At 34.0% G+C, this 21,954-nt stretch overlaps 2 protein-coding genes across 2 annotated transcripts in view; one reads left to right on the forward strand and one right to left on the reverse strand.

Moving 5' to 3' along the window:
• CSN1S1 (casein alpha s1) overlaps positions 1-4,813 on the forward strand; it is a gene marked incomplete at both ends in the record, with an annotated part of 29,642 nt that extends 24,829 nt beyond the window's left edge. Inside the window, 2 exons of the mRNA XM_082838155.1 lie at positions 2,783-2,809; positions 4,655-4,813. Of these exons, the coding sequence (XP_082694281.1) occupies positions 2,783-2,809; positions 4,655-4,813 (186 nt within the window). The remainder of the gene's footprint in view (positions 1-2,782; positions 2,810-4,654) is intronic.
• Positions 4,814-16,614: 11,801 nt separating this feature from the next.
• On the reverse strand, positions 16,615-20,660 carry CSN2 (casein beta; the record flags this gene model as incomplete). Its single annotated transcript, XM_082838156.1, has 6 exons — positions 16,615-17,151; positions 18,515-18,556; positions 18,653-18,676; positions 19,710-19,736; positions 19,844-19,870; positions 20,610-20,660. The coding sequence occupies 6 exons, from the start codon at positions 20,658-20,660 to the stop codon at positions 16,615-16,617; spliced, it is 708 nt and encodes a 235-aa protein (XP_082694282.1).
• Between the last annotated feature and the right edge of the window lie 1,294 nt (positions 20,661-21,954).

A 21,954-nucleotide genomic window follows, 5' to 3' on the forward strand; every position in this document is an offset into this window, starting at 1 on the left:
TTTTATTATAATAATACAAAATAATATTCTGCAGAATTAAAATAATTAAATTTTAAATTGGGTCCACTTCTAAATATATAATTTTTTTTCAAGAAATTAGTTATTCTAGCCTTGCCATTAATAATAATTGACAAATGATCCATATGATTGCCTATGTATTTACTGTCACAGCTATTTCTTTCTACTTATGCCAAAACTAATGTTGTATATCATATCCATAATTGTTAACCAGGGAGAAATTTACTTTGACTAAATTCTACATCAAATCCTCTTAGAGCCTCCCAGATGATGCATTATATTCAGGAATTTATTCTGTTTATTTTCCCAAATTCAGTTCTGGATGGTGATTCCATAGATATGCCTCCTTGTGAAAGCACTGACATACCAAATAAACTTTCCATTTAAGGAAACAGTGTAGTCTCTGGAGAAAGAATCAGGAATCCTAAACATTCAAATTGCTTTTGTCAAAATTCTCTAAGGAGGAGCTGGCAAGTTGATTGATCTAATTGTCTCTGGACCTGTTTCCTTATGTGTGAAATGGAAATACAGTTATTCTCACTTCCTGGTGTTATTTTGAATATTGAATGAGCAATCTACTACTCAGCTATCCCTGAGTCTAGCTTGTAGCAAGTGCAATAAAATGTTCATTTCCACTTCTCCTGCCCCCACTCCCCAGTCTCTGTAAAATTTGCTGTGCTCATGCGATTTCTGACAACATTACGAAGGTCTTTCATCAGGATGTGCATTTGAACTATAACGTCATAAACTATCTGCTGATAGTATGGATAGATCAAAAACATATCAATTAGCACAACCCTCTCTTACTATTTAGCTTCGACTTTTTTGAGTATCATAGTCTTTCACTTGGGAGGCCAAAATTTTTTCTTTTAGTTATATAGCAAATAAACTTGACTTAATTAGGACTTTAGGGAAAAGGGCTTGTCTGAATTTAGCAAAATTACATTTTCACATTTTCTTCTGTTACAAATGTAAGGAGAAGGAAGTCAGTAATGAATTTAATTTGGACCTCAATTGTTACTCTTGTTTCAGTTTCCAAGTTGCTTGTGTTTATAGTCCAAATAAATTTAAATATATCAATATCCCACTGGAATGCATCATTACTGATTTAAGAAATTACCTGAATAATATATTTTAGTACCTTAGTTATGATATGACTAGGCTGTAACCTCCACAAGTGTTAGAACTACATGGTCCTGCTCATAGTGTTCATCACATTTCATAGTTGGTCCCCAGTATTTATCATAGACCCTAAGTGAATGAAGGTATCTAGTAAATGTCTGCTATTCGTACATGGATAAAATCAATACACTAAAACAAAATGTTCTCTCTTTCTTAGGAAGCTACTCATGATCATGTAAGATTATTTATTAAATCTAGAATATTTTAGTATTTTCTTCACACGTTATGCTTTTATAACATGTGCTCCTCTTTCTTTTTTTAAACAGAAGTATATTCCAAGAGAGAAAATTTTCTACCACCCATATCTGGTAATATTTTATTTAAAATTTACAAAAGATAAATTTTAAACAAGTGATTAATAGTCATGAACAGAAAATACGTAGTCCTAGGGAATTGGTGAGTTATTATTTTGCCCCCGGGTATGAGCCTTACAGATTCTTTATTCTTCCAAACTATAGTAAGTCTAGCCTTTAGTTGAATAATTTTCCTAAAGTTAGAAAATAAAAAGTGTATTGCTATTTTTCATAGTTTTGACATAGAATACTGCTTATCCTAAATTTCCTTGTATATTGTAAAATGAATGTGATGTACCAGAAGATGTCTAAGTAATTTGGAACATATTTCCTTCTACATAGGAACCACTTCACAGAACAAATGAGGAAGACCATGCCCAACTGGTAATATTTTGCTTAATAAATTATACAATGATATATTGTGAAGCTTAAATATGTTTGTTTTTAAATAGCCTCACACTTCTGAAGATATTTTTTTCTTCTCAGGCAGTTATTTCTCACTCCCAACTTTCTGAAATAATTTATATTAATCAATCTGAGAGAGGAGAATGATAGTCTTCTTTGGAATGGGAGCTGTCTGTTCTGTCTGTCTCACCTGATACGGGCAGCACATTTATAATTCTAAACACTATGAAGTGTTAGTTTCCATGGTTACATTAATTTGTCTCTTAAGATATTCCTTAATTTTATATCTTTATGTCCATGCTTTGATTCCTGAATTCAATTTACATCTAGGAAAGTCAAACTCACTTACAATTAGGCTCTTTTAAGCAAGCCATATTGGAGATTTACTATTTGACACATTTTGAAGAAAACATCTGGAGAGATATTAAATGTCTCTGTCAAAAAAACTTTCCAGTCCTGTTTTATCTCTCATCTGTGGCATGAGTTTATCTATAATACATAACAGAAACCATTTCTTCCCCTGTCCTACATTCCATTGATTCCATAGTGCTCCTGGGGCTTCTGATTTCGTTTTTAAGGTGACAGCCAGTTTCTGTGAAATATGTGCTGCTATTACAATTCTGATTCCTATCAACAGCTACACCAATTCCAATTCCAATCATGGAGCCCTTCAATCACTACTTGCCATTCAGTGAATCTTAAAAGAATTGTTGAGGATGTTTTATATGTCTTAGAAAAAATTGTATCTAGGTAATGCAATTGGCAAAATTATTAGGGTGAGTTCCCAGATCTCTAACATGAAAAGCATTTCAAAAAGTTTGCTTCTTACATCTTTGGTTTTATTCAGCCTTAAAAGTTAACCCTGATTGTCTTTTTCTTTCCAGAGAGAGCCTATGAGAGTAGTGAATCAGGTAAGTGTGTGTGTGTGTGTGTGTGTGTTTTATAATATTGCCCCAAACTATTAACAGTCTGTTTTTTGGAAATTATTGTACTAGTTGCATCATGAACTAGCGCTATGCTAGTATTTCTTAGTTGTTGATGAGTGTTGGACTCTCCAGTGCTGGTTCTAACATTGCTATGGAAGATCGGATCTAAGTTGCCAAGGAAAATGAAAGAATGATTCTTTGGCCATCCCTGAGTGAAGATAGCTTCAGGTCAACTTTTAAGTCAGAACAACCTCAACCAACTATTCGTGTTATTAAAATTTGACTTTTTATTAATCTATAGTACTGTGTAGTGAAAATAACTTGAGTTTTCAATCTTAGATCTGATACCTTCTAATCATATGATCTTGAGTAAATTGTGCTATTCTCTTTGAGCATTGCTTTTTCATTTGTGGAATTAGTATGGATCTATCAATTTATTTCTCCCCAAACTCCCATATCCTGATTTTTGCAGTGTTCTTTTGTGTCTTCACTTTTACAGGTAGTAACTGTGCATTCAATTCAGTTGCTTTGGTCCATTGATGCTTCAACATATATATGGCATGCTAAGTAAAAAAATAAAGCATGCAAAGAAAACCATGGAGTTTTCTCCATATGGACATGATTATGGATTAAAAACTTTCCTCAAGATTCAAAACATAGTAGTCATCAATCAATTTTATGATAATGAAGCTTCAAAACATAGTAGTCATCAATCAGTTTTATGATAATGATTCCTCACTGTGCGTCAGATTTTACTCTCAAATTTCTTCCAAAATTCTCTCATCACTCAAGGGCCAAAGTAAGAGGGAAGAAAAGGCAATTACTCACTTCATTTGAGCTCTAAGGAGTACACTATCTTCACCTTTCCATGTAATTAAAAAAAAAAGAGGGTGATAATTATAATCTTAATGAAAGTATTTGGTAGTAATATTTTAATCCATTATGGTATTTAACTGGATTTAAATCACAAAATTATTTTTACCTCTCTCTCTGTTAAGGAACTGGCCTACTTCTACCTTGAGGTAAATATATTTTATTTTATTTTTTTATATAAATGACTTAATAAAGAGAAAGTATCAGATATCATTATTTATTATAAACTTTACACAGGTAACCACAGCAAAATTTGAAATGCTTTCTTTGGTTTTTCTAATTCCATTGAAAAACACATATTTTCCACCTGAATATATAGAGAATTACATTAATACATAGAAGAAAGTAAAATCTCATGATAGATTAACAGATGCACCTATTCCAAAATTTCAGAAAGGAAAATAATGTTTTGGCACCAAAACCTTATGATTATGAAGGGGCACTGAGCTAGGAATTGGAGCATTCTTTTCTCTTTATTCCTGGCATTTCTGAAAGACCTGTATTGACCCTGGGTGGGAGGTTCTTCCCTTTCTTTGAGCTCAGTCTTTCATGGAAAATTAAACTATAAAATTAAATGGCAAAAATTATACTTTCCAGTCCAAATGTCCATAAGTTTATAAATTATATAATAATTAAATCCACACTACTACTTTCCTCTGGACTCCGGCAAATGGACCTGTGTTAGTAATGCAGGTTCTTAGAGTTCAACACTGAATATTGACCTTGAAGAAGTGATTTATTCATTGCCCCTCAGGTACCCTAAAAAAGTCCTTTCCAAAAATTCTTTTACCATGGTCCCCCATAGGGAACAGTGTGATTTCTCATTTTTTCTCACAGTGTAAACATCTCTTGTGATGCTAATAGCCATGTCTGAAATGAATGCAATGATTCATTTTCAGAGATTCAAAACAGCAATTTCTCATACACTGTTGCTTTTTCTATGGTCTTTCTCTCTAGCCTTTCCAACAATTCTATCAGCTTGATGCCCATCCCTATGGTGCCTGGTATTATCCTCCACAAGTCACACAATATATTGCTTCTCCATCATTCTTCGACATCCCTAAACGCGTTGCCTATGAGAACAGTGGAAAAACAATTATGCCACAGTGGTGGTAAGTTCATTTAAATTACTGCATGCTGATGTTCTATCAAAGGAAATAAAAGAAAATTGCTTACAGAACATACCATAAAAACATTTAGAATAAACATGACACATCATGCTTAGTGCCCCATACTAGAATTTTCTGAAATGGAAAATTGTTGATACTTTTTGGTATATGGTTAATGTTAAACTATTACTCAGGAATATGTGGAACAGTGCTATCTATTCTATAAGTGAAATTCAGTCTGATGAAGGTAGGGGAAAAACTTCTCTCCAAAATAAAAATACAATAATTCAACTTTATCCTCCTTGCACTTTTATTAATCTTTAAATGTCTTTCTTTTGATTATACGCATGATATATATTAGAAAGCAGTGCAGGGAATAAAGCACAGATTCTGGCATCCAGAAGTCCTAAATTCAAATCCTTATTTTTTCTGGTTACTTGAAATAATATAATGATGCTTGTTTTTATAACTCTGAAGGTGATTAAATATAATAATCTGTTAAGCATACTGCTGGGAAAATAAGTAGTGGTCATTTTTTGATTTAGAAAAATTTTATTGCCGACTACCTTCATCACATGATTTTAACAATTTTTGTTCCTTCAGAAGGATCAGTTGAATTCTCAGGAACTCCACAATTATGGTCTTTGGTAAGTTGGAAATTACTTGTCTAACCATTGATCCTCTTTTCATATGAGAACTCAGTACAAAGATATGACTGTATTCTACAAAGTTATTTTTTTTTTCCTGTAGTCTAGCTGCATGAAGACACATTAGCAGTTAGAAAATAATTAAATTGTCTTGGACATTTGCAAATTTTTGTTTCATAATAATAATAAATTTAAATAGCAATAAAAATTAGCTCATCTAATTAATATAATTTATTACATTGAAACTCCTATACAAGTATAAGAGTGTTGATGTTACTAATTTTCCATCAAGACTCTGGTGAACCCAACAGTGGAATCCTATTCTTTATGATCACTGCAGTAGAAATCCTTAGCAAGTCACATAGTAAAACCAAGTGTTTGTCTGTCAAAGAAAACAGACTTAAATGTCTCCAGGTTTGTTTTAATTACTTTAATCCAGTGTATTGAAGTTTCTAATTGTGTGTATGTGTGTGTGTGCATGTGCGTGTGTGTGCATGTGTGTGCGTTTTCCCTTTCCAGTGGTGGAATCTTCCCTTACAACAGATCAAAATAAGGAAAATGATAAAAGTCTGACATATGTGCAAGCTTTTTCTTTGAATTACCTTGCCACATTTTCTGTTACTGCAGAGGAAAATGCTACCTAGTAATAAATTGTCTGTAAAACTTAAAAATCAGGAGCAATGGGTATGTACATCAGTAACAGGAAAGCACAGATAACTTTGTGAGCTTCATCTTAAGATGAAGAAAAAACAACTTTTAAAATGTATCATATCATAACAGTGCCTATTCCCTTCAAAACATGTGACATAACTAACCACATATTTCTTTTTCTATTTACAGATGGGACTGAAAATTCCATGCTCTAAATTTCTTTCATCTATCATGTAAAACCATTCTATCCAAAGGTTTTGACTGCTATTTTAGAATAGGACAGTCCCAAATTGAAGGCACTCTTTCTTCTTGAGCTCTCTACTGTATATTAGATAGCATATCATCCTTAAGTGAAATTGTCCTAACAGTTTATTGTCTAAATTCCAGTTGTATCATGCCAGTATGAAAGCCACTGCGTCAGAGGGAATTAAAGTCTTTACTAAATTTCTGTATGGAAAATTTGTTTTAAAAGCCTTTGAATCACTTCTCCTGTAAGTGCCATCATTTCAAATAATTGTGTGCAGTGACTGAGATTTTTTCTTTCTTCTTTTCAATAAATTACATTTTAAGGCACCATTCTATTTTTTATCATTAATCCATTCAGCACAATTTACACAATCCTGTGAGTCTTTATGTATATAACATTTTGTTTCCACTGAACTTTTATGACACTTTCAATCAAATTTTAATGAAAAAAATTAAGTGTTCACTTCTAGCTGATGCTGGTAGATTATAAACTGGGTCTAAGATATTTCATTTGAAGTCAGCTGTTTATAGAATATTTTCTATGAGAACATAGGTGTGGCTGCAGAGAGGAACAAGTGTGGCAGTTGTGGGTGCATTAGGAATTTGAACAACCTAGTTATGCTGTTTACTTATGCCATCAGAACTTGTTTGGGCCCAGTTCATTTGATTATACTTGAGTTTATAACTAGGTAGATTAGATAACAATGATTTAAAGAATTAGCACAGGACACACAGTAACAAAGTATTCATGGTGAGCTGTTTAGTGTCCTCCAAAACTCCAATGAGGAGTTATTTCTCAAAATGACAATAGTTGCTTACTCTGATATCTTCAAATACCCAGGTGAAATTTACTTTCCAGGGTTTATTACAGGCTTCCCAACCAACCTAATCTGTCATGACTTTTTAAGAGCCTTGTATCCCCCAGATCACAAAACACAGGTAACAAGGTCTCTTGTACCACAGCTTAGATAATCTAGATAGCTATCAGTGGTTCTGTTTCTTATTAATTAAGTATATACATAGACATAACATCCAAACATGTATTTTTTGCCTTGAAAAATTTTTTAAAAAGCCATTTAACATTGGGTCTCCTGCCTTCTCTGTGTTAAGAAGTACAAGGTGAAACAACTTGTTATTCAATCTAGAGAAGGTTTGTCAACATACTCAGACTACTGGACCTGCAGGAAATAAATGGAATGTACAGATCACTATGTCTTCATAAAATGTATCTCCCAGCTTCTATCATCATGTCAGTTCCCAACAAATCAACAAAACACAGCTTCATGTGTTGTGAATCCTACAGGAATAAAGCCGTCGATTTAATGAATGCATGATGAACTGTAGTGCAATAAAACAGTCACATTTTTTGTAGACTAAACTGTGATGCAAGACTAGAGTAGACTTGTCCTTAAAAACTGTCCTATGCGAAAACAAGTTCTGTTTTTAAGATGAAAGCAAACTGCTACTGGTATTTTCTTCTTTTTCTTTAGTTTTTAAATCAGAATGGAGAAAAAATCATTTACTAGCTGTAAAATAAGTATCAGGAATTTATCTGATGTGTACCACATTAAAATACCACCTGTAATAGGTGTCATAATCTCATTAAATTTGAAATAATCTGTTGTTATTCTCCAAGAAGCTATTTCAAAGGCCAAGTGGGGAAGTAGAATAATGATGTAATCCATTATCTTTTAGTCTTTGCATCTTTTAGTGTTTAACAGTTGTTGTAATTCTCACAGAGATGCAAAATTATTATTTTCTTATAGAAAAAACCACAACAATGGTTTCTATTTGGTATTTTTTGACCTCCTTACACCATACATCAGGGAAGTAATATGGGGATTAGACCAGTTGCTAAGTATATCCAGTCAAACTATACACTCTGAACTTAGGACTTATCATAAATGGTTTAGACTATCACTAGGCTTGAAAGGAGGCAAACTTGGGTGGCAACACAAATTATTGCTTGACTCAAAGAAATCTCAACATGAACCAAAGATTATCAAGACAGTCTCCATTCCAAGTAATGAGTGGTAAGACAGAGCATGGAATCCAGAGTCTGTAAGAGGATCAGATAGTACCCTTTATCCAGGTAAATGCCCCAAATTCATAGTCTGAAGATAAGTACCAGGGTTGGAAATATGATGTTATAGCATGATCTTTCCTGTAGAATTTTGACATTCCCTTCATTCCAGAGATATAGATCTGTAAATTGATTCTTATTTGTAAATAGCAGGTGGGCGTCACTCTCTCTAATAGTAGCTTGAGCCAGAGTTTTGTTCACCAGAATATTTTTGTACTTATATATCAAAAAACAATGTGATAAGACAGCCATTAATTTTCCTAAGGATATAATAATGAGCCTCACACAGAGATCATGTCTGGTTTGACCATTTCTCATGGAATAATTACCCCATTCACTATATCTCTGAAATTTTAAATTATCACTTTGCTTCAGAGTTTACCAGTTATCACTTGGTTTGGTGACACTATTCTCCTTCCGTTTCCCCTGAGGTCAGAAATACAATTTCAGTTACTTTGCACCTCCCACTCGAGTTTTCAGTCAACTGTCGTTAGGCAGAAAATATTTTTATAAAAGTTTATTCTTCATGGAAAATTTAAAGGAGAGTCATTTATGCTTTGTCTATAGACACAGGGAAGTGATGGGCCATTTGAACTAGGCATATCTATTTACAGATGTTTAAATGTTTCCATTTGGATTATGGTTACCAAACTGCCTTCTAGAGCTTGACAAATAACACAAGTGAGTAAAAGAAATGGCTGTGAAAAAATGGTGCTGACAGTGAACTGAAGAATGTATGCATTCCTCTTCTGCTACTCCTTCCAATCCATTGTTGACATGCAGGAGTACACAGGTCGAGTGTGACCAAGTATTGGGAACTTCCAGTTCATATCAAGGTTGAATCCTGGTTATAGTGAAGCAAAAGTGAGAAGTGGGAAATTAAGGTAACGATTAGCTACAATAAACAAAGAAATCATGATTTCATCATGAAAAAGAGGCACAGTGAGACTTTCAGGAGCATTTGGGATCTGGAGTTTCTCTAAATTTTCCATCTCTTCCAACATATTTCACTTTCAGTAGTTGGGATCCTACTGTCCTAAATTTCACAAGACCTACTCAGTTTGAAAATTCAGGTCATTTTAATCACTATAGATTAAATGTTTGTGCTCCCCCAAATTCATATATTGAAGCCCTAATCCCCAATGTGATGTCATTTGGAGGCGGCATCTTTGGAGGCAATTAGGTCATGAAAGTGGAATGTAGGGGCTTCCCTGGTGGCACAGTGGTTGAGAGTCCGCCTGCCGATGCAGGGGACACGGGTTCGTGCCCCGTGCCGGGAAGATCCCACATGCCGCGGAGCAGCTAGGCCCGTGAGCCATGGCCGCTGAGCCTGTGCGTCCGGAGCCTGTGCTCCGCAACGGGAGAGGCCACAACAGTGAGAGGCCCGCGTACCACAAAAAAAAAAGAAAAAAAAAGTGGAATGTCTATGAGTGGGATTAGTGCCCTTACAAGAAAAGATATGAGAGAGATGATCTTTCATTCTGTCGTGTGAGGATACAGCCATCTGCAAGCCAGGAAGGGAGCCTTCATCAGACAAGATCTGCTGGCACCTTGATTTTGGACTCCTAGCCTTTGGAACTGTGAAAAATAAATGTTTGTTGTTTAAGCCATTCATTCTGTGGTGTTTTGTTATGAAATCCTGAACTAAAACATTAATTTTATAATTCAAAAACTCCATCTTGGATTTTTTTTCAAAAATATAAGCTGTATGGTCATAAGTGGTGAAAGATCCACTAACATAGAACCATGAGGTACAGAAACTTGGTTCTCTTCTGTCAGGAATCTTATGGTTCCAAGTGACATAAATAAATCTTATCTCAAAATAATGCAAAGAAGAAAGGAATTTATTAATTTATGCAAATAAAAATTGCAAGAGTAGAGTACAGTGGGATTTAGGAACTTGAAGGTAGTCATTAACACTTTTGTTCAAACTTCACCATCATTATTCCATGGACTGACTTACTTTGTAGATGTGGGTAGCCCACATCTCAGGGGTTTATGATCATTCAGGTCCTATAATCCTAGAGGAAGTGATAATATTGCAGTTTCTCTGAGTGTCTATGCATCAATAGAGGAATGTTAATTTTTCTGTTAGGTTCAAGAACCTCTCCCATTGGAGATAAGGGATTGTGGTATCATGATATTCTTGGCTTGGAACATATAGTCACTTCTTCATCCAAAAGCAATTAAAATATTCTAGCTACATTTTAAGATATACCAAATTGCAATTGTAGAAGTTCAAAATTAAATTTTATATGTTATTTGAGATTTCATTATTTCAAAAAAATTTCTTCCATGGGGAATAAATTTCAATGTCTTCCCATTTGCAAGCTTTGCTCTTAATAATTTTAGTAAGGCAGAACTTTTTTGGATCTCTACTTGTTAAATAATTTGATCAAAGATTTTCAGCTGATTTTTGAACAAAATGTAACCAAATTTTGTACATTTCATTGTATTTGTTTCCTAGGATTGCTATAACTCAAAAACATAAACTGGGTAGCTTAAAACAACAGAAATTTATTTTCTCAAAGTCTGGAGGCTAGAAGACAGAAATCAATGTATTGGTTAGGGCCATCTCCCCTCTGAAGGCTCTAGAGATCCTTCCTTGCCTCTTCGGAGCTTCTGGTGGTTGCCAAAAATTCTTGGCATCCATAATTTGTGGTTGTATCTTATAATTACATCACTCCACTTTCTGCTTCTGCCTTCTCATGGCTATCTTTCCTCTGTGTATATCTGTGTATGTCTCTGTCCAAATTTCCCTTTTCTTATAAGAACCACAGTCATTGGATTTAGGTCCCATACTCTAATCCAGTATGACCTTATCTTAACTTGATTACACCTACAAACAACCTATTTCCAAAAAACGTCACATTCACCGGTACCAGGGCTTAGGACTTGAACATAACTTTTGAGGGGAAAAAGTTCCATACACTATAGTCACTGATACAGAAAATTCAGTATTTTTGTAGTATAGTTAGATCAGTTTTCATATTGGTTCTCTCAAAGACTCAGGCATTTCTTCAATCTAACTGGTACTTATTAAAGAGAAAATACATTCTGTCATGTTAAAGTATTTCTTTAAATTCGGTATCAACTTTGTTACAATATTTTATGTTTATTCATTTTGTGTTTATATAATAAACATTTATAAATGTCTACAACTTCTGCTTCTATTTAGATTGATTGTTTACTGAAATTTGTTTGGAAGCAATTATAAATTATGTATATGCCTGTACCCTATGTAAATGGAGGTAAGGAAAGATGAAAGCAATGCAAGAACAACTTCACTACAAGTTGAAGGATAATCAGCAGGTGTGCTTTATCAGCACATAATATTTTTCCAGAAAGGCTGTGCATACCGTGGGTTAATCTCAGCTGGTCTGGATTGGCTGTATGTTTGTCTTCAGAGTTACTGACCCTTGGCCAACACTATGATATTTAATAACTGAAAGTAAATTGTATTCTGTAACCATATGTCTGTGAGTTGCTTCCAGCAGGATATATCAGCCTGTCAACATTGTTTAGTAATAGTTGAATATGGTTTGCACCAGATTTCAGTGGAATCTAGGAGTGGAGGAGCAAATTGGGGTTTGGCTTTCAACGGTTAAAACTAGTCATGTAGCTAGAATATGCCTGTATGACTAGCTTATTGTAAGAGATCCTCACAACAAATATTTTTGAGCTTCCTGGTATTGAGGTACTTTGCACACCCTCAATTATGGTTTAACATGTGAATATGAAACATATCTTTTGATACCAAGCAGTGGAAGGATAAATAATGTTTGCTCCTTAGATTTCAGTGCATACCCTTCTCCTGTTGTTGTTCTCTATCTTCTGCCTGTAATAAAGCTGTTCTGTTAATATAAACTGTTTGGGTCCTCTGAATTGTTTTAGCTATTAAAAATGGAAGGTGATTATTGTGTAATGACCACCTCTGAATAATATACAGAAAATAAAAGAAGGGAGAATTAATGTGCAAGTTCTCTCTTACCTCCTGCTTCTCATTTTAAAAATTTCAGCCCAGTGGGGGCTAAAACTATGCGTTTCACAGCAGCATTAACCAACTATTCCACAGCTTCTGAGGAAACCAGGTTTTATGCCCTAGTATGTAATTACATTCAAGTCCAAAAGCAAATAATTGATTCTGCATTGGTGAGGCCCCAACCACAGGGAAAAGGAAGAAGGTAGGCAATGTACTGAGTGCCCACATCTAAATGAATTACCACAGAGTACTCATCTTACAGGCTAAGGGAAAGAATTTCACTAATACCTGAGAGCACTTTCTCACATTCCCTATCAAGTTCTACCTTCCCTCAGATAACCAATAGTCTAGTTTATCTCATCAGATATTAATTGCTCATAGATTCTAATAGATTCTATTTATGGGGTTGTACATTCCACTATATTTTGTGTCCAGTTACTGTCATTCAGTGTTATTTATATAAAATTCATCCACGTTGTTTTGTGTGACAGTAACTCATTCATGTTAATTACAGTATAATATCCCTTTGCATTGTATACCACAATTTATTTATACAAAATACTGTTAATTCACACTTATGTTGATTTTAGTTTGGGATATTAATAATAACGTTGCTAAGAATATTGGTTAAATGTTTTACAGCATATATGTGTATATGTATATATGTATAAATGTCTTTAGAGCAAACATATATAAATATATTATATATATATATATTTATTTATTTATTTATTTTGGTTATATACCTAAGAGTGAAACTGCTAGTCATAAGATAAGCAGATGCTGATCTTCGACAAAGACTAATGCAGGTTTCCAAGTTGCTTGTACCAGTTAACATTTATTTTAGCTCTGCTTTTCATTCCTTTTGTTTGCTTGTTTTTGCAAATACTTGGTATTACCAATTCTTATCATTTCAGTCATTCTGGTGGTTGTGTCATGATATTATTCAGTATCTTTAATTTGCATTTTTTTCTGAGGACTAATGATGTTGAGCACTTTTTATATATTTATTGACCATTAAGATAACCTCTTTTGGTGAAGTGCCTATTCAGGTCTATTGCCTACATACTACTACATCAGTTGCCCTTGTTATTGAAATATGCCCAATTAAATTTTGAGCAAGTTGGGGACTGGATTCAGACAAAACTTTGTGCTTAGCCATATCACATTTGGGATATTAATTAGGTACTCAGATGTGGAGGCAAAGAATGCAGTTGAGTACGTGAGTTTGGGGTTCAGAAAAGAAGTAAGTTTGGAGACATACATGTGGAAGCTCTGAGCTCATGAATGGACTTAAAGCCTTGGAACTGAACAACATCAACAAAAGTAAGGCTAACTTCTAGGGTAGTCCAACCTTTAAAGTTTTGAAAAAGGAGAAAATGCCAAAAGGGAGACTGCAAACAAGTGGCTAGTGAGTTAAGAGAGAAACCAAAGGCTTATCAGGTTTAGGATTTCAAACGAAAAGAAGTGTGATATTTCAAAAAAGAAGGAATGGTCAACTCTACGAAATAACACTGAGAGGCTGGGTAAAATGAACACAGATTAGTAAGATAAAAGTTATTGGTAATCTTCAAAAAAGTGGTTTCCATAGGAATAAAATCTTGATTGGAGCAAGCTAATGAGAGAATAACAAGTGAAAAAATGGACACAGCAGTTTGGATACTTCTTTTATGATAGCCGTCATAGAGTAACCAAGAACTGTCAAGGATGGAATTTTTCTTTAAAAATAGGAGATATTATGCCTAAGCACAGCTTGGACTTGATCCTGTGGTGAGGAAAACATTGAGGATGCAGGAAAGATGAAATTAGACAAGTCATTGTGTAAACTCAAAGGGATGGAATTGTGTATAAAAAGGTAGGATTTGGTAGACAGATAATTCATCATGATGAAATAATTACTCCACAGACAGAGACAATAGATATCAGAGCTTCACATAAGTCTGCTCTCTTGTGTATTAATTGCTAAAATCACATAACTCAGCTCATTCTGATTGTGATACTGGCTCTTGCTGCTCTGGTGTAAGTGAAGTCAGGAACATGGGGCAACCAGGAACACCTATCATGTACCGTGTAGTGCACTATTCACATTACAACTTCAATAAAACCCCTTAAATTGACTATTTTATAGATGTAGAAATGGAACCTCTTAGAGACTAACATGCAGCACCATTTAGCTACCACATTATAGAGCTGTGATTCAGATATCACATTTGAAGCTTTTTTTTCCTATTTATTAGGTCATAAATAAATTAGGTCATAAATTCCTAATTTATGACCATAAAATTTAACAGCTAATGCTGAATACTTCTGAAAGTGAAAGGCACAAGTGTAATAGTTCAACTGAAATAATAGGTATAAACCAAGACTTTCTAGAGTATATGCAGCATATGATCACCCTATCTTTTCCTCCACCTTTTGATATCCTCTGGTATTCAATTCAAAGCATTCTATTCAATTTCAATTTTTCCACGGCTATTTTTAATGCCAATAATAACTTTAAGTTAAAAATAAAGAGGCCAATTACATCTGAAAAATTATAATAAAGACAGGAAAGCTTAAATATGCCTAAGGATTAATTTATTGAAATGACTGGTTAGGAAAGAGATTCTTAAAGAAATAATAAACACAAATCCAGAAATTATTTTTATACATATTTTTGATATGTTTATGGTATTTCCCACTTAAAGTTGAAATTTTGTTGAATTAAACTTTTGAAAATATAGAGTTTATAAGTCAAATTCAAATTAAGATGAATGCCATATAAAGCATAAAATAAATAAAGGAATAAAGTTGCATATTTTTCCATGTTGATTCATTTAAAAACTATTTTGGTAGCATGATGCAAGGATTGAAATGTTGCCACATTTCCAGTCACAGTCAATTCTGTGGAATAGAGAACAAATATAGAATTAGTTATATGGTATAACTCTTCATCTCTCCCCATTTGTAATTTTGGTGGGACTAATTCATAAGAGAAATTTTATTACAAATGCACCATGTTGTGCCCTATCTTGGAGGCATATAAAAGTTCCTCTAGGACCAAATATCAGCTCACTTGGAATTGTTTTATGTCTACTGGATCATGATCACAAGAGTATTCACATCTTAAGAATCTCAAAACTATATTCTATTCCCTTTTTAAGCCTTATGTCTGGAATAAGAAACTGTATTTTTACTCATAAATTAAAAGACAATATATAAATTTTAACTGATAACTAATTGAAGTTCATAAAGCCTAAGTTAGAAATGTGAATGCAGTTGATCTTTAGAATAAGCTCTAACATGTTTACAAAAGTAGAAATTATTTTCAGTTTTTCCTAAAAATGATGATAATCAAGCATAAGGATATAGGCAATTGAAAGAAAAATAATCAAATCTGTCAACAGCACATACATACAATTTTGAATTATTTGAAATATAAAAGATACAAAATTTCAGGTGCATAATTAATAGTCAGTCATTGAGAATAAATTGATAATTAATAATTAAGTTGGTATATTGATGGAAGTTGCCACTATTTGGGGCTTATCCAGGAAAATGAAATGTAATAAGATATTAACTATAAAAATGATCAGCCTATCTGAAACTCCTAAAGCTTACCAAAAGTGAGGAGGGGGCATTAATTTTGAAATCCTCTTAGACCTTAACAATTAAAAAATAAATGAATAAATATACAATTCACCTTTTGGCAAGAACACTTTCCCTAAGAATTTCATGAGTATTGAAATAAACACCTCAGTATTTTGCCCTCATATGCTCATACATCAAAAACAAGATGTGAAATGAGGCATGTGGGGAAATAATTGTGCACAAGCAAAACTTCAAAATTGTAGAAAATAACAAACTTTCTTAGGTTTGTTATTCCCAACCAAATGAGGTTATCAAATTTAATTCTGGCTTTAGTACACCTTAATCCTCTTTATCTAAATTATCAACAGACCAGTTAAATCATAGTCCCTGAAATTATTTCTTCCCAATATTCAGTTTCTTCTACATAGAAAGAACAATTATATCAGAATCTCCATGGGTAAGCCTAGACATTGAGATTTAGGTGTGTGTGTGTGGGAAGTTCTCCAGGTTATTCTATTTGTAGCTAATGTTGAGAACCACTGATCTAAACTATACGCATTTTGGAACCATTCATTATTCATTTTCTCTTTTATTCTAGAGCTTTCAATTACTCTAACATCATAGAAACATCATAAGTGAAACAGCACAATTAGTAAATTTGGACTTACAATAACAGGGTAGAGCCCCCGGATAGGACCAAGTACAGGCTCCTGGTACAGCAGAAGGGCCTGGATGGGCATATCTCTCTGGAGGTAGGGCACCACTTGCTGGGGAATAGGCAGGACTTTGGGCTGAGAAAGGGACTGCAGTGGCTGAGGAGGAAACATGGGGGTAGGAGGAAGACGATGGGGAGGCTGGTGCATCAAGGACTTGAGCAGAGGCAGAGGAAGGTGCAGATTTTCAAGATCAGTGAGAGTCAGGCTCTGGCTTTCAATAAAGGGCTCTACTGGAGATTTAGGGAAGCGCATTTCTTTATGCTTAGGAAGGATAGTCTCCTTAGCTTTGGGGACTTCCATTATTTCAGGCTGAGGGAAAGGCACCACCACAGGGGGCTGAGCAAGAGGCAGGATGTTTTGTGTAAGAATAGGGTAAGGGATTGGCCCAGTGTAGGAATAGACTAGAGGCTGTGGCTGGGAAAAGTGGTGGATTTTATCCTGGCGTTCATCCTGGAAAGAAGGAAAAATAGTCTTTGCGTCTGTAACTCAGTTATAATTGTCATTCATGATGAATTAACCTCCTCTCTTTTGAACAATAATTCAGTGAAAAGAGAGAAAGAAAATCTTTCCCTTACTTTGGTTAAGAAACTATTTGGGGTCCTGTGAAGATTAATGAGTAAAATGCCCACTAAGGGATTTCTCATTAAGCCACTTCCTTCATAGGTAAATCCACAGAGCCAAAAGAAATCAATGTTTGGAGATTTCAAGACTTGTTTCACCTTTTCCTGAGTTGCCTGCAGAGCTGTAGCTATATACTTTGGTCTTCAGAGGGTACAGACTTTTCAACAATGTGTTGATAATAGTCAAAATTGTTTTCATATAATGAATGAAGATCTATTTTAAAAAGACTTAAAGGGATAACTCCAAGGTTTATTTTTTTTGTTTTAATGAAAAGTAAGTCTTAGTTTGTTTTCTTAATTCAAGGAATTATTTAACAACAGCAAACTTCTAGCACTACTTCCCTTGGTAGAAGGTGGTAATCTTGAGTCTTTAAAGAGGCATCAATTTGTAAATTCATTTTGATTTAGCAAATATTTGGTGTAAGTTCCAGACAATCTAACTTCATTAGTAAAACAGGAAAGCTTAAATATCACAATAGAGTAAGTATGTTACCACAAAAGTAATTTATTTACATAATTTTATGCTGTTCCCAATTCTTATTTTTAAGCAAGCTCTGCTATTTAATAACTATGTGATATTGCCACACAACTGTGTACTCAATTGTTCTGTACCTCACTTCTCTCATCTGTGTAATGGAAATACTTTTAGGAACTTCACACATTCATAAATGTGAGTATAAAAGCTACAGAATGCTAATGTAAAATCACTGAATATTCACTGTGTGCCAGCTCATCAATCCTGGGGATTTATGAATATTCTCAATTTACAGGTGAAGAAATTGAGGTACAGATAAACTTGGAGCCAAGGTTATACAGCTGATAAATTAGGATTTTTGCCACATTCCTTCCCTCCTCTCTTTCCTCACCATACCCATCTTGAGAATAAGGGGATCACAGTCCCCTATCCAGAAATGTTCCTACCAATGTGCACTTATTGAATACAGGTATACTGTTAGTAAAATGAATAAACCAATAGTTATTCTTAGGAATTTATTCTAAATTCTGGAAGCTGATTATGTGTTTAAAAATGTGTTTAAGTCTTTAAAAATATTTTCACCTTCTCAAAGTTTAATTTCTTCCACTGATGTTTATATTATTACCATTCTTTAGACTGGACATAATTATTATAAGTATGTTTTCATGTATTATATTTCATTATAATTTTCAAAATACACTAATCATGAAAAAATTACCTCTGTTTGCTGCTGTTCCTCATGTTTAAACTTCTCAATTTTCTGCTAAAAAACAATTACACATAAAGAATTGTTATTATTTGTAAAAACCAAACAGGAAATTTTGAATATATGTACATTTAAATATGACGGTTTTACCTCATTGATGTGCATAACAGATTCCTTTGGAAGAAAAAAATAAAATCACGTTTAGTTTTAATGAACTATTCTTAGTTGTCAACATACATCAGAAAATGAAGACATTTAATAGGTTAATGCAGACATATTGTTTGATAATATCATTATTTTAATTGCTGAAACTTTATGTTACACTATTCTGAATAAATCTATGTATAAAAGAACAGATGATGCAGTCAAGAAAGAAAAGAAAATTAGTGAGCATAATACCAAAAGAGGCATTTAACAGAAGCTAATTTCTCTTTATCACCCTGTTCCCTTCTTATGACAACAAATGATCTCTAATACCCTCATCTAGTTCTAGAAGAATAGTCATTGAATATATATGATAATAACCATTGATGCATTTGTTAATCATTCTTAGTTCCCTTGTTATGTTTAGGTTTCAAACGAATTGTAAGAAATACATACCCTCCCCTAAGGACCTTATAACCTTTGCAAAGAGACAAAGTATATTGATGTACCATTTAACTAACAGGTGATAACAGACCCAAAAAAGAGTGGTGCAAGCATTAATTTCTACATGACTCCCCCAGGCAGATTTAGGACTACACTAATTCTCACTGCCTCTTATTTACTAGATTGCTATTACAATAACAAAATATGTCCATTTGCATGTCTCTCCACTCTTTACTAAGGGCATCCCTCTTTCCAGTTTGTACCACAGCTCCTAGTCAAAGTCTGATACAGAAAGTGCTCAATAAATGTCAAAACAGGGAAAGAGGTTAACATAGAGTTCAAGATAGAAAAGAGGACTGTATGTATAGTTCATCAAAAAAAAAAAAAAAAGCAAGGCACAGTGACACAATTTAAGTAGCAGGCAAACTTAGAAACTGCTAGAATACTAAATCTTCTAGACATTTATTCTGTCTTTAAACATATACAGTGGAAATTTACATTAGTTACCTGTCAGAACATAGCTACATTGGCTTAACTGCCCTAATGTAATACAAAAAGAAAGTACAGTATTTTTTTGTTCTAAATTTGGGAAATTGCCTCCGAATGAAGGTTGTCTTACCTCACTGCTTGAAAGGCTTTTCACAGTCTGTAAAGGAAAAAAGAAATCAATAATCAGTTGAGTCTCCTACTAGATCATCAGAAAGTGTTATTACTTTATGGTTGGAAATTTTTCTCTGAAGAAAAATATCTTACCTCACTGGATACAATGAGTTCTTCTTTCTATAGAGAAAAAACAACACCATTTTAGTTCCCATAGCTAACCCATTATTAAACATTTTTCCTACCTAATTTTTACCTTCCTTATGGAGAGCTATTTCACAAATTTGAGAAATAAAAAATGTTATATGTCTTTTGAAAGACTTGTAATTGCTTTTACGGCTTTCAAATTTAGTACCATTTTATTGGTAGATTTTTATTTTACCTTAATGAAGAGTCTTTTTTATGGGTAACAGAAAAGGAGTTATTTTAATTTGTATTGAACACTTTTTATTATGATTATGAATATGTTTATGATTATTCATCTTCTGGAGTACCATCCTCTGTTGAATATACACAGGTAAGAATCAGCCCAGTTCCCTAGAGTAAGAGATATGTATATTTCTTCACTGGAATAAGATATATTTATCAAGATTGCACATGCATGCAATTGTATTTGTGCAATATTACTCATGTTTTTGTTCTTATGTGTGTTTCTTCTTGTTTGTCTGCTGCTTATTGGTCTGTTTGCTTTTCCTTTAGGTACTGGTGGCACAATACTGTAGAAGAATTTGACCCAGATTTGTGGTCCTATAGGATTCTGTTGAGATAGTGGGTGAATGTAAATGATTTTCTTAGAAGTCAAAAAAAAAATCTGGGATCCTGCATTATTTATACATTTAAAATGTTGGTAATACTACATTCTGCAAATAGGCAGATAGTACTATTTCTTAGTTATTTCAAGATATTTTTCTGTACTTACCTCTCTTGCAAGGGCAAGAGCCAACAAGCAGGCAAGGATGAGGACCTTCATGGCTATTAAGTCCTGTGAATGGGGAAATGAGGAAATGGTATATTACTTGTCAATCTAATGCATTTTCTTATTTAGGTAGGATTACTTTCCTTTAAAAGAAACCAAAGATAATGTAAAACAAAAATGTCTGGGGACTTCCCTGGTGGTCCCGTGGTTAAGATTCCATGCTTCCACTGCAGGGGGTGTGGTTCAATCACTGGTTGGTGAATTAGGATGCCGCATGCCACATGGCATGACCAAAAAAAGAAAAAAAAAGAAGAAGAAAATGTCTGTATTGTAGAAAAAATACTAATAGAAGTTTTATCGTATGACCAAGGTCAAAATCTACTATGGCTCCTTAATCTTACATACCAAGTTTATATTTCATTGCCAGCCATTCAGATATTTTCAGCTAACAGCCCTATGCTACTTTATTCGTTTTCATCTCATTCATGGTACTTATGAGGGCTTTTTAGAAAGACAGAAAAAAAGTTACAAATATTTACAGAGAGATTAATTAGTTGATTCATTTATTCAAAAATAGTTATTTAGGGGCTTCCCTGGTGGTGCAGTGGTTAAGAATTCGCCTGCCAATGCAGGGGAGATGGGTTCGAGCCCTGACCCGGGAAGATCCCACATGCCACGGAGCAACTAAGCCCGTGCACCACAACTACCGAGCCTGCGCTCTAGACCTGCGAGCCACAACTACTGAGCCCACGTGCCACAACTACTGAAGCCCACACGCCTAGAGCCTATGCTCCACAACAAGAGAGGCCACCACAATGAGAAGCCTGCACACTGCAACGAAGACCCAATGCAGCCAAAAATAAATAAAAATAAAATTTTAAAATATATATATTTATTTAGCACCTTTTATTGTCAGACATTGCTTAGGTGCTGGGATTTTAGCAGTGAGCAAAATATTAAGGTCTCAGTCCTGTTGGAGCTTCAGTTCTATTGAGAGGCAACTGATCAAAGAAAATGTATACAAAGAAGAAGATCATATTTTATTTTTATATTATTCATATCTTATTCATATCTTTATTTCCAATAAGACCACCATTTTCATTTTAGCATTTCTTTTATTTGCTCCACTTATACAGACATTTTCTTGGACTGATTGAACTATCTCTTCTTCATGTATATCCACCTCTCAATCTTCATCCCCACATGCCTAATGCCATCTCTTCTCATTTGTCGCACATAATTTTAGAGATCACACACTCTGTTTATTTTCCCTCCATAAAAATGTGTACTTATCCCTTGATGATTTACCAAGGTGTCAGGTTCTTTGGTCCAATCCCCACTCTAGGCT

This window comes from Leucopleurus acutus, assembly GCF_964270905.1.
Source record: "Leucopleurus acutus genome assembly, chromosome: 4".
Taxonomy (NCBI): domain Eukaryota; kingdom Metazoa; phylum Chordata; class Mammalia; order Artiodactyla; family Delphinidae; genus Leucopleurus; species Leucopleurus acutus.